Source organism: Tiliqua scincoides, chromosome 4 (genome assembly GCF_035046505.1).
Source record: "Tiliqua scincoides isolate rTilSci1 chromosome 4, rTilSci1.hap2, whole genome shotgun sequence".
In the NCBI taxonomy this organism is placed as follows: domain Eukaryota; kingdom Metazoa; phylum Chordata; class Lepidosauria; order Squamata; family Scincidae; genus Tiliqua; species Tiliqua scincoides.
In genome coordinates this window covers 71,465,644-71,480,442 of record NC_089824.1, presented here as the reverse complement: position 1 = coordinate 71,480,442, position 14,799 = coordinate 71,465,644, and the positions used below count along the sequence as shown (strand labels likewise).

Below are 14,799 nucleotides of genomic sequence, written 5' to 3'. Positions count from 1 at the left end.
TCAAATGGAAACAAGGATTAAATCCTGGTGTTTAAAAAGACAGCCCTCTGCCAAGCATTTGCAAAATGGAACAAGGCTGCAGCAGGATCTGCTAAAGAGGCTTGCTTTATTTAAATGGAAGCCTTTAGCCTTTTCTCAGAATAAAAGGTTGTCTGCAACTTGCCAGGGAAGTTACTATGGTGATTAACAGCCCTCTAATGATATCTGCAATGCTTCTCCTGTGTCCCAACTTACTTGAAAAGCCCTGGCCCAAGTGACCTTGCAGATAAAGCAAGGTGATGATCTAAGCTTGATTTATTGGCAGAAATTTCTTGCTGTATAGGTGAGCATCTAAGGTAGTTATCTACTGTTGCTATGAAAATACTTCTTGAACAATCAAAGCAAATATGTATGAGATGAAGAAAACTACACAGCACTATAAAGTTTACCTTCAACTAGTTTTCTAGCAGCCGTCAGCAATAGGGCCATGCCAATGTCTGCAGTGGAGGTCGAGACAGCATAGGGAGCACTAGCCATTTTTACTCCAAAACCAGAGATCAGTTCCAAATCTAAGTGATCCATCCCCACTCCTGAATTTGCAATCACTTTTAAGTTAGGCAAACTCTTCAAAAGCTCTTCATCAATGACTGGTTTGTGCCACCATACATAAATAGCTTTGATCTTTGCACTAAAATATTCTTTGCTTTCAAGGAATTCCTTCATGGTAATAAGATGGAAGTGCTTCTTCAGAAATGGCACATGGGCTTCTAAGACACCAAGGGCTCCACCCACTTCATTAACCAGTAGAACAGGCAGCTCAGGTTCCTCCATGATCTGTAAAAGCATAAGTGGCAATAAGCTTGTTGGCTAGTAGAAAGTATAAACAAAATATATTGGGTTGATTTCTTATGGGGACAGGAAACTATGGATCCAGTCCAATATATTATTCCTTCATTGCAGATGTAACCAGAACAGATGTACTTGGTAGAGTAACAGAAATATATCAAGAAGATGAAAGCCTCTCTTCAGTCATATCTTAAAATACAAATTTCACAACGCTCAGTCCTTAAACTATCAAAACTTGTGCAATAAATACTATTTATAACCTGAAGTCCAGTATCATTCCTTTTGAGCACCTATAAAAGCAAAGTAACCATAAGACAAAAGAAAACTCTGAAAATTAACCTGAACGTACCCAATATGAATTTCTGTTGACTGAAGAGATCTCCCAAAATGAAACATGGACTTTCATGTTGAACTTTGAACACTTAATTTTATTACCAGTAAGTTAATTTTTAAGCCTTTGTACTTGAGAAGTTTTGGCATAATCCAGCCAAATGTAAGCCTATTCAAGAACAATTGATTAAGAGGGGAGAGAAAGATATGCTTAACACTCTTCCGTAGAAATGAAAGAGACTTCCAAGTGTTTAAATGTGGTTGTACTCATTGTCGTTAAAACACCACCTATATTTTTGCTTTGGCTGAATGAAGCACATTTCTTTGATTTTTAACATCAGTTTTCCCTTAACAAAATTATTATTTATATACTAAATAGTATTTGTTTTTCAAATGACCATCAGTTCTACTAATGGACTTAACAGAAAAACTACAATATTGATGTAGCAGAACTATAAACTCTATTATGGAATCTTAAAAATTGCTCTCTCTCTCTCTCTCTGCTCACCCTAATTGTTGCACAATGCTACTTAAGTTTTATTTTTTTTAATCATTAATAGGTTCAGGTTTTCACCTGACATGAGACATCTGAGAATGTGGTTAACCAACAGCGATCAGCCAATAGTTTTATTCAGAACCAGAAATGATTGTGGTCACCTAGCAAATCAGGCACAAATGAAGGCAGTGTGCTCACTGTTGCACTTTTAAATCTGACACTATTAAAAAGCACCAATCACCATTAGTAAGATGCTGTCAGAGCCATATTACTTCAAACACATCATGAAAAGTATAATGACAAAGGATACAACATTTCTCCATTTAAAGAATGCGAGAGAGGGTTCAGGCTGATCCTGTAAGTGATATGTCCAATAGAAGCCCACGTAGTCTTCAGTTATAGTCTCTTACTAATTTGTGATATTATTTGAAAATTAATATTATAAATCTGTGCTTTGTTCTTTTAAGCAACAACTACACTCTCGAACATATTTCTTGTTCTCCAAATAGCATGCATGCATACCTCTTGTATAGAAAGGGCTCAAGGAGTCAGTCTGCCAGCCATTACACTCAAAAGCTTTGGTTCAATAACTTTATTAGTCCTTTTGGATAAGAATACAACTATATAGAACAAGATTCAAATATATAGATGTGACACCATGATCCAAAAACAGGTTATTCTGTGATTGCTGTGTTGCACTGTTACTTAAAGGTCTGCGTCCTGTTGCTTATTAGCCACTGATTATTTATGTTCTCCGTTAAATCATTCACTTCACTAGGGGATCACTTCACTAGGAATGGGGAGACCATTGAGAACAGCCAGGATATTTTCTACTGCTTCTTCTGTCATCATACGCAAGGCTTGCTCAGTAGCAGTTCCAATATGGGGAGTTATTATAACGTTCTTCAACTGTAATAGCAGGTGATCTCTGCAGGGAAGGCAGGGCAGAATATTAGAGATGACACAGCAACTGGAAGATAGCATAATGGTCATGTGACTGCACTGGAAAAGACTTGACTTTCCTCCTTAGTGGGTAGTATGTGCCCCTATGAATATGTGTTTTTAGGTTATCAGTCCATTGAATCAAAGTACACATTCTTTTCTACAGAAGTACTATTAGGTTATGTTGCCTAAACCTTGAACAAAAAATCCCCCCTTCAAAATTCTGCTCATGCCTACACAGAAATCAGATATTAGGGAAGGAGGGGAGAGACAGCAGAAGATGCAGCACAATTATATCTAACTTTCCCCCCTTGAATCAGGTTTGGACCAATTTAAAATATAATTCTATTTATTCCTTATCAGACTTGATTAATTCAGGATAAAAGAATGATTTAGGTTCTTTTTCATTTTACCTTGGCAATGGTTCAGGGTCTGTTACATCCAATGCTGCAGCCCTAATAATTCCATTTTGAAGTGCCATTACCAAAGCATCTTGATCAACTACTGCACCTAATTCAGAGAGAATTTCAATATCAAAATGCAAGAAAATAGGCCTTAAAAGAGCTGGATCGCCCCTAGTCTTCCAATCTAGTTCTATGCATGTTGACTTGGAAATAACACTATGTTCAATGGCATTTACACCTAAGGAAGTGTGTTTAGGATTGCAACAATAAAATGCTTTTTAGTAACACAGGGTGATTCCACACGATCTTCTCAAACATGCTTTTATTACCCCCTCCCCTAAGAAAAGGTGATTCACCAAAAGTTTTGAGATTCTTGGTTTCTAGACAATCCAGCTTGACACTAAGAACTGGATGGCCTAAACCTTTCTTTTACTAGTGTGGTGAAATGCAGCAGTTTACACAGAAACCAGAGAAAAAGAAACCTGGAGAAATGTAAAATTACATTTTCTGAAAACATTCTGAAAGAGGTTTCTGAAAACATCAACTAAAAGAAGAGCTAAAGGTCATATGAGGGCAGTCACATACTCTACCTCTGCTTATGTTGATGAGAGTAGCAGTGGGTTTCATCAATCCTAGCTCCCTTTTCCCAATGAGCTTGTGTGTCTCAGGTGTCAGGTTCACAACCAGCATCACAAAGTCAGACTGCTGGAGCAAGTCTTCTATGTTTTCACAGTAAATGGCACCCACTGCCTGTTCTTCCTCTTTCCTGGAGGGAAGAAATGGGAGAAGCAACAGATTCTTAATTGTATTTTTGGTTTAGAAATTTTTTTTCTTTAGTATAGGTTTTGAATCAGATGACAATACAATGTTTGTGTATCCTGTCTCATGTGTTGATTACCAATATTGAAGATAAATAGCTGTGATGAATGCCCTGTATTTCCCCTATGTTTCTGGACACTTAACTCCTCAGAAACTGCTGTGCAGCCTAAAAAATTGTGGAGACATCATCTTGCAAGAGCCTTTGTCTTTTTTTGAAAATTCTATTATTCCCCAGTATGGGCTGGATGTGAATTTGGCTTCTCTTCCTGGCTGGAATGTCTACCACCCCCAAACAGGATTGGCATGTGCTTAGTGACTGGGTAGCTAAAAATGTCCATCTAGTTCAAGGGAGTGGGGTGCAGTGACCAGGCGTTTCCCTGGTTTAACCATGTTTAACCATGGTGATGACAACATCATCAAAGCAAAGTTAAGAGTTTCCCAGCCCACAGGAAGTATGAGATGTTTTCTGCCAGACACCTGACTGACTGATTCATTGGAAGCTTAGAGAGGAGCAGCCACTTTCTCAGTCAGAAGCACAAAGACTGGGGAATAGGGCAAGATTTCTTGAGCAATGTAAGTTGCTTAAACGAGGGATCATCTAATTAGCCAGTGTGGTGTAGTGGTTAGGGAGGTGGACTTAGACCTGGAAGATCCAGGTTCAAATCTCCCATCAGCCATGAAGCTTCCTGGGTTACCTTGGGCCAGTCACTTTCCCTCAGTCTCACCTACCTCACAGGGTTGCTGGGAAGACAAAAGGAGGGGAGCAGCTGTGTAAACCACCCTCAGCTCTTTGGAGGGAGGGCGGTATAAAAATGTGAAAAATAAATAGTTTTTTGTTGCTTTGTCTGCTAAGTGACTCTAACCAATGCACAAACTGTTGGTGTGTATGTGTGGATGGAGGGTTTTTGAATAGCATCCCAATTCCATCTGCTGGGCAATACCGGTTTATGCATCTATTTGGTGAAAACTTTTCTTTGTGCTTCCTAGCCAAGCTCAGGCATTTTCAATTAGCCTGCCTCTACTTTCATTACCTACTTCTCCTATATTGTTTAATTCCCTTTTTGTTTAGAGTTTAAAAAAACGAGTTACATTTTGACCCTTTGTCTGCCTACTCCATTTTCATCAGTAACGGGCAGCCCAATCCTGAGCTGCCCAGGGCACCCAGGCTCGGCGGCACTGAAAAGGGCTGCCGCTGGATCCTGCGCCTCCCGGGCTACTGTGGGAGGGGCCTCAGGAGAAGGGGACTTTCATCCCCTTCCCCCAAGTAAGGTAAGCAGCCTCGCAATGGGGCTACTCACTTAACCGCTGACTGTAAGGTAAAGGCACTCGTGTAGGGCTCTGCGCCCTACCCAAGCGCCTTGGATCCTACAGAGCAGAGCTCCATGGACCCGCCTCCCCCCGGCCCGCCTCCAGCCCGCCCCCAGCATACCTCCCCCTGTCCTCTCTACGCTACCCACCAGCCAATCCAAAGCACAGGATTGGGCTCTCAGTGGGTTGTCATGTCTTTTTGCTCTGCAGATGCTATTGGGTGTGTGATTTTTAATAAGAACCTCTGGGGTTCAGTGCTCTTCTGGGAGGGTTCCCCCCTCCAGACTGTCTCCCCTGCCTGTAGCCTGGACAGTGGTGACATACAATCTACGAAGGTTTTTCCCCATTTAGCTGCTAGTCCAGTAAATGGAAAGCGGGAAGGAATGTGTGCACGCTAACCACTAGGCACTACTCCCCTTTGTCATTCAGCCTTCTCCCAGGAATCCCTTTCCCTGCCAAGAGCAAACTGCTGTTTTTTTGCTAGCCTTTTGGTGCCATCAAGTATATTTTCTAGAAAGAGGAAAGACAGAAAAACTAGGTGGGATTTTCAAATGATGAAGAAAATGCTACATTGTACCACTTCTCACATTATTACATCTGAGCTGTCTATCTCAAACAGTGATTAGCATAGAAAAGCTTACAACAAAATCTGAGAAACTGTGATTTACCTTTTAATTTTGGAGGATTTCATGTGTATGTAGTGAATCAATTTTTCATATAACAACACTGGAAATTACTATCCAGTAATCACTAGTTTCCTACTGAAAATACTAGCAGGAAGATCCACCTCATGCTGACTCTTCCACCTTGACTGTGGTCATGAGCATCAGCTCAAAATCTCAACTATAGATTTCATTGTTCTGCTCTCTTATCACCACTCATCCTCAATAACATGTAGATTGAACAAAGTGTGCAGAAATCTGCTGTAGAGATCTGGAGAGGTTCAAGAAGATGCTTCTGATAAAATTTGAAACATAAATCCTGATACATAATATGCCAAAGAAATACTGTACACTCTCAATACACATTTACCTGCGGTTCCTGTTGTGATACAGAATGGTCATATCAAAAGCTTTTGCCCTTTTGGCCACCTTATATCCAATGTTGCCCATTCCAATAATACCAAGGGTAGCCCGAGTGACTTCTGTTCCTAACCAGTCAACAGCAAAATCCTTAGTATGCGGAGATGTTGCAATACAACAACCTAAAAAAACAAAAACCACAGGATAGCAAGTGAGACGTTGAGGTCTGGCACTTGTAGTATCTTAGGGCCCAATCCTATCCAATTTTCCAGTGCCGGTGCAACCATGCCAATGAGGCATGCACTGCATCCTGTGGCGGGGAGGCAGTCACAGAGGGGTCCTCAAGATAAGGGAACATGTGTACCCTTACCTTGGGGCTGAGGCTGCACTGATACTAGAAAGTTAGATAGGATTGGGGCCTTAGTTCAGAAAGCAGAAACATGATTAAGTGGCTACAGAAATTACACTACTTGAAAGCCTAAAGACAATTTCTTTTCAGTTTAGACAGTTTTCCACTTAACATTTCTACTTAGAATTCATAGAGATGCACTCATAAGAATAGGGGGGTGTTTCTATACGCACATGCCTGGCACACGCACAAGAAAAAGCAAGTGGCTAAATCACTGGTACATCCTGATACACAGCAACAAGCTCAATTTTGGACTATTAAGTGATCTCACTGAAAATCTAATCCTTGTTCTAGTTATATTAGGCTACTACACCCTTGATAACCTGCATTTTTTCTAAATGCCCTTTCTGCCACTCCAATAGTGGTCAGTGATTGTGAAGTAGTGTATAATTGGAGAATTCAGAGATGCTACAAAGGATGAGAAGACCTTTTGAAAGCACCACAGTGCAGTTCCCATTGACAGTGTTGGACCTATATAAATTCCAATTCACTGACAGGCTCATTTGGATTAATTTAGCAAATTGGACTTTTCATTATATTTTCATTATAACCCAATCCTATGCATATGTACTTAGAAGTAAGTCCCACTGAGTTCAATTAGATTTTGTCTAAGGAAAATGTGATTAAAGGTGCAATCCTAACCCCTTATGTCAGTGCTTTCTAGCACTGACATAAGGGCAATGCAGCTCTGAGGTAAGGGAACAAACATTCCCTGACTTTGAGGAGGCCTCTGTGAGTGACACCCAACTGCAGAATGCAGCACACGTCCCATTGGTACTGCTATGCCAGTGCTGGAAAGCACTGACATAAGGGGTTAGGATTGCGCCCTAAGACTGTGGCTTTAGCTAAAAATAAAGCAATTTTTAGTTAAGCCATTTCTGCCCAACGTTGCATATACGCAACAGGGATATGCAACGCTGCATATACGCAACCAAATGTATACACGTGTGAGCCAGGCAAAAATGCGTTAAAGCCATAGCCTTAATAACATTTTCCTGGGACTAAGTCTCACTGAACTCAGTGGGACTTACTTATCACTTAGGTGAATAAATTGTTAGGAGCAGGGGCATAGTCTTATTGTCCATTTCAATATGGTTGGCAACCTTCAGTTTTGAAAGACTATGGTATAAGCCTTCAGCACCCAGTATTCCCAAGCGGTCTCCCATCCAAGTACTAACCAGGCCTGACCCTGCTTAGCTTCCAAGATCAGGAATGTGCAGGGCAACAGTCGCTGCTCTATTATCTATGGGCACTATCTTACGCTCGTGTTCATAACAGCCCCAAGCTCTGTGCACAAGTTCCAAGACTGTATAAAGCAGTAGTTCCCAAACCATGGGGCCGGGACCCGCCAGTAGATTGAGACCCAATTTTTGCTGGATTGCGAAAATGACAGGGTAGGTTAGGCTATGTGCATCAAGGGTTAAACAGGCTGCTACTGGGTGCGGGGAGGGGGGAACACTGCTGCCCAATCACCATTATAGCCACACCCCTTGGCATTTATAAATCAAGCAACAGCCTTTAGGGCTGTTTTGAGAACCTCTAGTTTAGAGCAATATGTGGAGAACCCCCAGGATTGTGCCATACAAGCCCACTACTGCTGATGGATGCACACACTTAGTGCTACGTTCCATTCATTCAGTGTTTAACCCAGGAAGAAACTCTTTCCACATTCATTATTTATCACTCCAGGTGCCGTGTGTAGAGGGCAAGAATGGGGCTAAGTGCATGCGTCTTAAGTGGGGATGGAGCTAGTGTGGCAATATCCCAGGTACCCTCCAAGAATTCTACACATTTCTGGAACATCTGAAGAAGGCTTTAGAAAGAATCACATTTTCAATAATAACCTATTGTGGTCTGAGTGTTGGGAAAACAAAATGCTTCCATTTAAAAATGGTTTCCTTGTGAGAAAATAAAAATACCACAGAACAATAATCCACAGCTCCACATATGTTGCTAAATTATCTGACTGCTTGGAAAACGACCTTACCCCACCAAAACATGCACACTCAGAAGTATGGACCACTGAGGGTTGCAGACTTACTACATAATCTTAGGAAATTCTTTTTCTCTTCCTTAGCTTCAGTATCCCACCTATAAAATTGAGTTTAGTGATCAAATCTTTCCAGTCTATGGAATCACAGAATGGGAGGGGGGTCAAAGGAATCCAGTATAACTTCCTGCTGTGAAGCAAGAGCCAGAAAATGGAGAGAGAGAGAAATGCACCTTCTGACTTCTTCTGGCAGATTGTTCCATAATTTAGGGATCAATTTATAGTTTACCATAATGGTAAAGGCCTGACTACTAGATGTCTCAACCTCATGCAGAGGGTGTTTGGAACAGGACTCAATTTGCTAACTGCAGCTGATACAGGGAGAGAGGGGTACAACAGTTGACACAGAAATATTATATTCAGGATAATGTCAAAAATAATTTGGGTCCACAGGAATGTTGTGGACATAAGGTTTAAATGAGAAGGGAGCTATGAGAAGAGTATAGTGAATTCAGACAACCATGACTTAAAATAACATATAAAGAAAAAAAATCCCTTTACCTTCCACTAGTCTTCTGGCAGATGCCAACATTAAGGCCATGCCAATGTCTGCTGTGGAGTCAGAAACAGCATGGGGAGTATTGGTGACTTTTACTCCAAAGCTAGAAATCAGTTTCAAGTCCAAATGATTCACGCCTACCCCTGAATTTCCAACCACCTTTAGCTTGGGAAGGTTTTCAAGAAGCTCCCGATCAATTAGAGGCCTGCGCTCAAAGATGAAAATAGATGTGATCTGTTCACGCAGTTTTTCCTTGTTTTTGTGAAACTCCTTCATGGGGATGATACTGAAATGTTTCTTGAGGAACTCCACATGGCTTTCCAGTACACCAAATGTTCCTCCTACTTCCGAGATCAAAACACCAGGCAGTTCTTTTTCTCCCATGCTCTGAAAAAGAGGGTGATGAAAAGTGTTCAACTGGAAAGAGAAAATAATTGTCAGGAGTTGTTTGGATGCCTTTCTTAAATCCCTGTTTGCAAATCTGCAGGGATGCAATGCTTAGCATTTCAAATCTGCTAAGTTACACAGTATTTATATCAAATAAGAGCCTGGCCAAGACAGATTCCACTGTCTTGAACAAACACTATCTTGCAACAGAATCAGACCTTTCTCTATCTTCATGAACCTAGACTTGGTAAACATACAGTGATTGCCATCAGACGTTGTTAGAATGGACAAGTTGTATCCATTACCCACCATGTAAGACAACTATGTTCTTGCTAGAACAGAGTGGGATCCACAGGTAATGGCAGCCCTTCATGTTGATTGATGAGCCACTGATGCAGTTTTGGTTCTATGTGAGCTTCTGCATAAAGAACCCAGCTGCAAACAGTCACATACAGTAACTGTTTTATAGGAATAAGAGCTTTGCAGGTTTAATTTTTCTAGGACAAGTCACTGAACAGTTTGGGCTCCCTATAAATAAGATTCTCATACTCCAATATTTAGAGCAGCTGTCAGCCACTCAGATAAATTATGTGAAGGGCATAATGTTAGAAGATTACTAAGAGAATACACCTTTCTGCTCCTGTGGATTTAGACCTGTAGCATGACTATGATCTCATACCAAAAACTCCATAACGAAAAGGGTCTACTAACACTTGCTTTACTTTCTCTAGATATTTACGTTACATAGCATGGGAATCAGAACACAACACATTTATGTATCATTTCAGGGAGCTTACACTGCAGTCCTACACATATATTTCTAGAACTAAGCCTCATTGACCACAATGGGACTTAATTCCACACAGACAAACGTAGGGCTGCACTGTTAGTTACATAATTCAAGGAGTATTGTTAAGGAGCATTTCTAAGGAAGAGTCTTACCCACAGTGATTGGACACTGCCCAAGTCAGGGAGGGGGTAAGACACTTAAAGCGGTAAATTCAAGGAAGGCCACCGGACCTGATGGCATTTCCGGCCGGGTGGTAAAAGACTGTGCAGACCAATTGGCTGGGCTTTTGACTAAGATTTTCAATCGGTCTCTATCCCAAGCCATTGTTCCATCGTGTCTGAAAGCTTCCACCATTGTTCCACTGCCAAAGTAGTCCTTTATAAGTAGCCTCAATGATTATAGACCGGTGGCACTCACTTCTATTATTATGAAGTGTTTTGAACAATTAGTTTGACAGTACATCATCTCCTGTCTTCCAGACTCATTTGATAGATATCAGTTTGCACACAGGGCAAATAGATCAACAGAAGATGCTATAAACACCGTCTTACACACTGCTTTAACTCATTTAGAGCAGCGGGGGACCTATTAACAATGCTCTTCGTGGACTTTAGCTCTGCATTCAACACAATTATACCGTACAAACTGATATCTAAACTTAAAGATCTTGGGTTTCCAGATCCAATTTGTATGTGGATCTTGGACTTTCTTTCAAATCACCCTCAGAGGGTGAGATTAAGGGACTTAGTTTCTTCTGCCAAGACTCTCAATACGGGAACCTCACAGGGCTATGTGTTGAGTCCACTACTGCTTACCATCTACACTTCAGATTGCACCAGTATTTATTCCAGCAACAAAATCATTAAATTTGCAGATGACACCACGATAGTGGGGCTCATCTCTGAAGATGATGCTGCATATCGTGAAGAGGTACAACGGCTGTCTTTATGGTGCAAAAACAATAACATTATTTTTAACATCAATAAGACTAAGGAGTTTATTGTGGACTATCGGAAAAGAAAATCCGATATTCGGCCCTTGTGTATTGAGGGCGTTTGTGTAGAGTAGGTGGACGAGAGTAAGTTTCTGGGGATCATCATGAAGAAGGATTTGACATGGAGCGCAAACACCATGGCTCTGGTCAAGAAGGCCCAACAACGGTTGTACTTTTTGAGACTCCTCAGCAGACAAAGATTGTCTGAGACACTGTTGGTAATTTTTTATCGCACCTACATAGAGAGCATTCTTTCTTATTGTCTCTGTTTGGTTTGCGAGTTGTACAGTGGCAGAGAGAAAAGCGCTCCAGAGGGTTATCAACACTGCTCAGAGGATTGTTGGCTGTTCCCTTCCTTCTTTGGAGGAGCTTTATAGCACAAGATGTATGTCGAAAACCCAAAAAATTCTGAGAGATCCCTCGCATCCTGGTTATCAGTTTTTTGAACTATTGCCATCAGGAAGAAGATACAGGGCGATAAGAACAAGAATGAGTAGATTAAAGAACAGTTTTTATCCCAGCGCAGTGTCTAGATTAAATGCGGGGGTACAGTGATATGTTGAACAGAGTTTTCCAGATATCAACAGATATGTTGAACAGAGTTTTAGCAATTTAGATTGTATATGGAGTCTGTCTGACTTGTTATATTGTTGTTTTGTGTGGGTCTTGTTTTTACCTTGCAAAAGCACCTAATTTCGTTGTACTTGTGTATATGGGTACAATGACAAATAAATTTTCTATTCTATTTCTGCATGGGCTCCCCAAAGAGCCAGGTGAGGAGGAATGATGGCTCTCATTCTAAAGTGTCCACTGTGGGAACACAGTCTACATTTTATACAAATATTCCCCAAGATCAGGCAAAAGTAAAATATTTCTCAGCGACTTTCTAAAAATCTTTCCTAAGTTTCCAAGGCCAAAGGAGATGTTTGCATTCTTTCATCTGACCACAAAATCAGATTTATTATTGACCTCTTAGGTCTTCATACATTTCAACCACTGCCTTCAAACAAAACATTTTTTCCTCCAGAATATATTCAACAGCTAACCATCGTTCTTCCTGTCTTCAAACCATTGTTTAATCTTTGTAAGATTATAATCCTTGTAAACCCTATAAGGGCTGCTTTTACAAATTATGTCTTTTACTGTGTGTTTTATCTGCTGACTGCATTTATAGGGTTTTAATTGTTTTTAATTGTTCTTTTTTAATGTTTATTTGTATTTCATCTTGCTTTGTATTTTAATCTCGATTGTTAGCTGCCTTGGGTGCCCTTCGGGGAGAAAGATGGAATATAAATTCGATAAATAAAAAATAAATAAGATACCAGGAACAATAGTTTGGTTTTTTTTATTTTTCCTGGTACTAACCTTGGCCTGGCAAGCTCTTAGTGCTGCTGCTCTCCCAGTGCTCTTTTGTCCAGTCCTGCAGCTCTGCATGCAAGAAATGTTTCTCTTTATCCTCTTAGTCAAATGCTTGTCAGGAAGTTTTGCCCAGGCAGCAGCCAGGTGTACAAGCCGTGCCAAGGAGAATGCTTGAACACTTAACATAATCCCAGTGTTTTAGATTTTAAACATGGTGTGTTGATCATTCCTGTCCAAGAAACAACAATTTCAATCTCAGCTGGCGTTGTGAAAATTTTGTGGACAACTGGGCACAACAAAAGCTTTGGGGTGCAGAGGAAGTAAGAGTAAAACCTGCACTTTTTCTAAATGCCCTTTCTTATGAAAAAAGCAGCAAAAATAATTACTTGGAATAAATCATTTTCATTACAACTAAGGATGTAGATTGATAACAGGTGCAGTTCTAACTAGTTTACTAGTTCTGAAAGAGCAGTAGATTAAACTTACACAAATCTGTATGCTGTTTAAGAACATGAGCCCCAGTGGATCAGGCCAAGGGCCCATCTAGTCCAGCTTCCTGTATCTCATAGAACACACAAGACAACAAGATACCTACATCTTGTTGCCACTTCCTTGCTCCTGATACACTGAGGTCACCTCAGGATATTTCCTGATCTTACAGCATACAATGTTTAACTAGTGTTGCATTGTCCTTTGATAATTCTTTGTGCTTCAAAGGTCCCTTAGCTAACTTGGCTACGTGAACGTAACTACACATTAACTATGTATTAACCCCTGCTAATTGGGTAAGAGGCACTTTTTCAAGTGGGTGCTCCTTTTTTTTTTAGCAGGGGGAGAGTAACTGGCCCACCTCACCCCAGCACTGTCTGTTCTAGTGGCTGTCTGCTGGTATTCATTTGCATCTTTTTAGATTGTGAGCCCTTTTGGGACAGGGAGCCATTTAGTTATTTGATTTTTCTCTGTAAACCGCTTTGTGAACTTTTAGTTGAAAAGCGGTATATAAATACTGTTAATAATAATAATAATAATAATAATAATAATAATAATAATAATAATAATAATGATGATGTATGGGATACCATATGCAATGTCAGTTCATAGTAGTAGCTCAACACATGCATGAGAAGGAATTCCTCCTTACACCCAATCTCCAAATAATTACTGGTACCATGTATAAGTTGTCATTTCAACAATTAAAAATAATGCCTGATGTATTTAGTACTTAGGTCTCTCACTGTAAGAAAAAGATTGTGTCTTTATAATATCAGTCTTTCCCTCTTCCGGCAGTGAGGTTGCTCATGCATTACACTTTTAGTAGGTACAAGTTCAGAACTCAGTGGGTGCCTGCTTGAAACACTGGGCATGCGAAGTGACACTAAGTTCATGAGTTGCAAACAGCTGAGTTGGCGATTTCATGCAGACACAGTGTCTACTGATAGTACTTTTGTACAGACCTAGCTTCAGGATAAACTTCCAGACTGGAACTAGTATGTTTCTTGGGAACTTAGTGCAGTGATTTTCAACCACTGTGCCACAAATGGTCTGCAGGTGTGCTGTGGGAGAGTCATTTATCAGTAGAGCCATTGGGAGATGTGAGCCCCCAACTGGCAGCGCAGCATGCCTTATCAGTTGCCAAAGAACTGATGGTGTGCCTTGACAATTTTAGTGCCTTCTCAGTGTGCCATGAGATGAAAAAGCTTGAAAATCACCACCACAATGGGATTTACTTCTGAGTAGACATGCGTAGGACTGTGCCTTTAGGCTGCCATCCTAGCCACACTTTCCTGGGGGTAAGACCCCCCCTGAACACAATGGGATATACATGTGTAGGATTGTGCCCTTGGGGTGCCATCCTACCCACACTTTCTTGGGAGTAAGCCCCACTGAACACGGGATTTACTTCTGAATAGACATGCATAGGATTGTGCACTTAGGCTGCCATCCTACCCACACTTTCCTGGGAGTAAGCCCCATTGACTACACTGGGACTTACTTTCTGAGTAGACGTGCATAGCGTGCCACACGCTTACCTGAGAGTAAGCCCCCTGAGCACAGAGCAAGTGACTTCCTAGTAAACGTGCAGTGAAGCAGCTCGGCCAGCCTCTTCCTACCCTGCCTGACCGCATGGGGGAGGGTTGGTGAGCGCAGGGGGCGGGGGAGCCTCG

General features: G+C 41.0%; 2 protein-coding genes across 7 annotated transcripts in view; both read right to left on the bottom strand.

Moving 5' to 3' along the window:
* LOC136649568 (probable 2-ketogluconate reductase) overlaps positions 1–2,241 on the bottom strand; it is a 27,793-nt gene extending 25,552 nt beyond the window's left edge. For 2 of the 3 annotated variants that reach the window (XM_066626302.1, XM_066626296.1), the window contains exon 1: positions 429–1,554. In XM_066626302.1, the coding sequence (XP_066482399.1) occupies positions 429–825 (397 nt within the window). In that variant the 5' untranslated portion in view covers positions 826–1,554. Of the gene's footprint in view, positions 1–428; positions 1,555–2,173 lie in introns of those variants that run through there. The other variant, XM_066626297.1, reaches the window with a different exon arrangement.
* LOC136649567 (probable 2-ketogluconate reductase) lies at positions 2,229–14,799 on the bottom strand. 4 transcript variants are annotated; one of them, XM_066626292.1, is made up of 7 exons: positions 14,665–14,752; positions 12,641–12,863; positions 9,107–9,521; positions 6,157–6,328; positions 3,588–3,763; positions 3,007–3,103; positions 2,229–2,579 (listed from the first exon to the last, which is right to left on the bottom strand). In XM_066626292.1, exons 2-7 carry the CDS (start codon positions 12,818–12,820, stop codon positions 2,426–2,428), a joined length of 1,194 nt encoding a protein of 397 aa, XP_066482389.1. In that variant the 5' UTR covers positions 12,821–12,863; positions 14,665–14,752; the 3' UTR covers positions 2,229–2,425. The 4 variants fall into 4 exon arrangements, with proteins under 4 accessions (XP_066482389.1, XP_066482390.1, XP_066482391.1 ...); XM_066626293.1 differs by having other exon boundaries at positions 9,107–9,491; XM_066626294.1 differs by lacking the exon at positions 12,641–12,863 and having other exon boundaries at positions 14,665–14,799.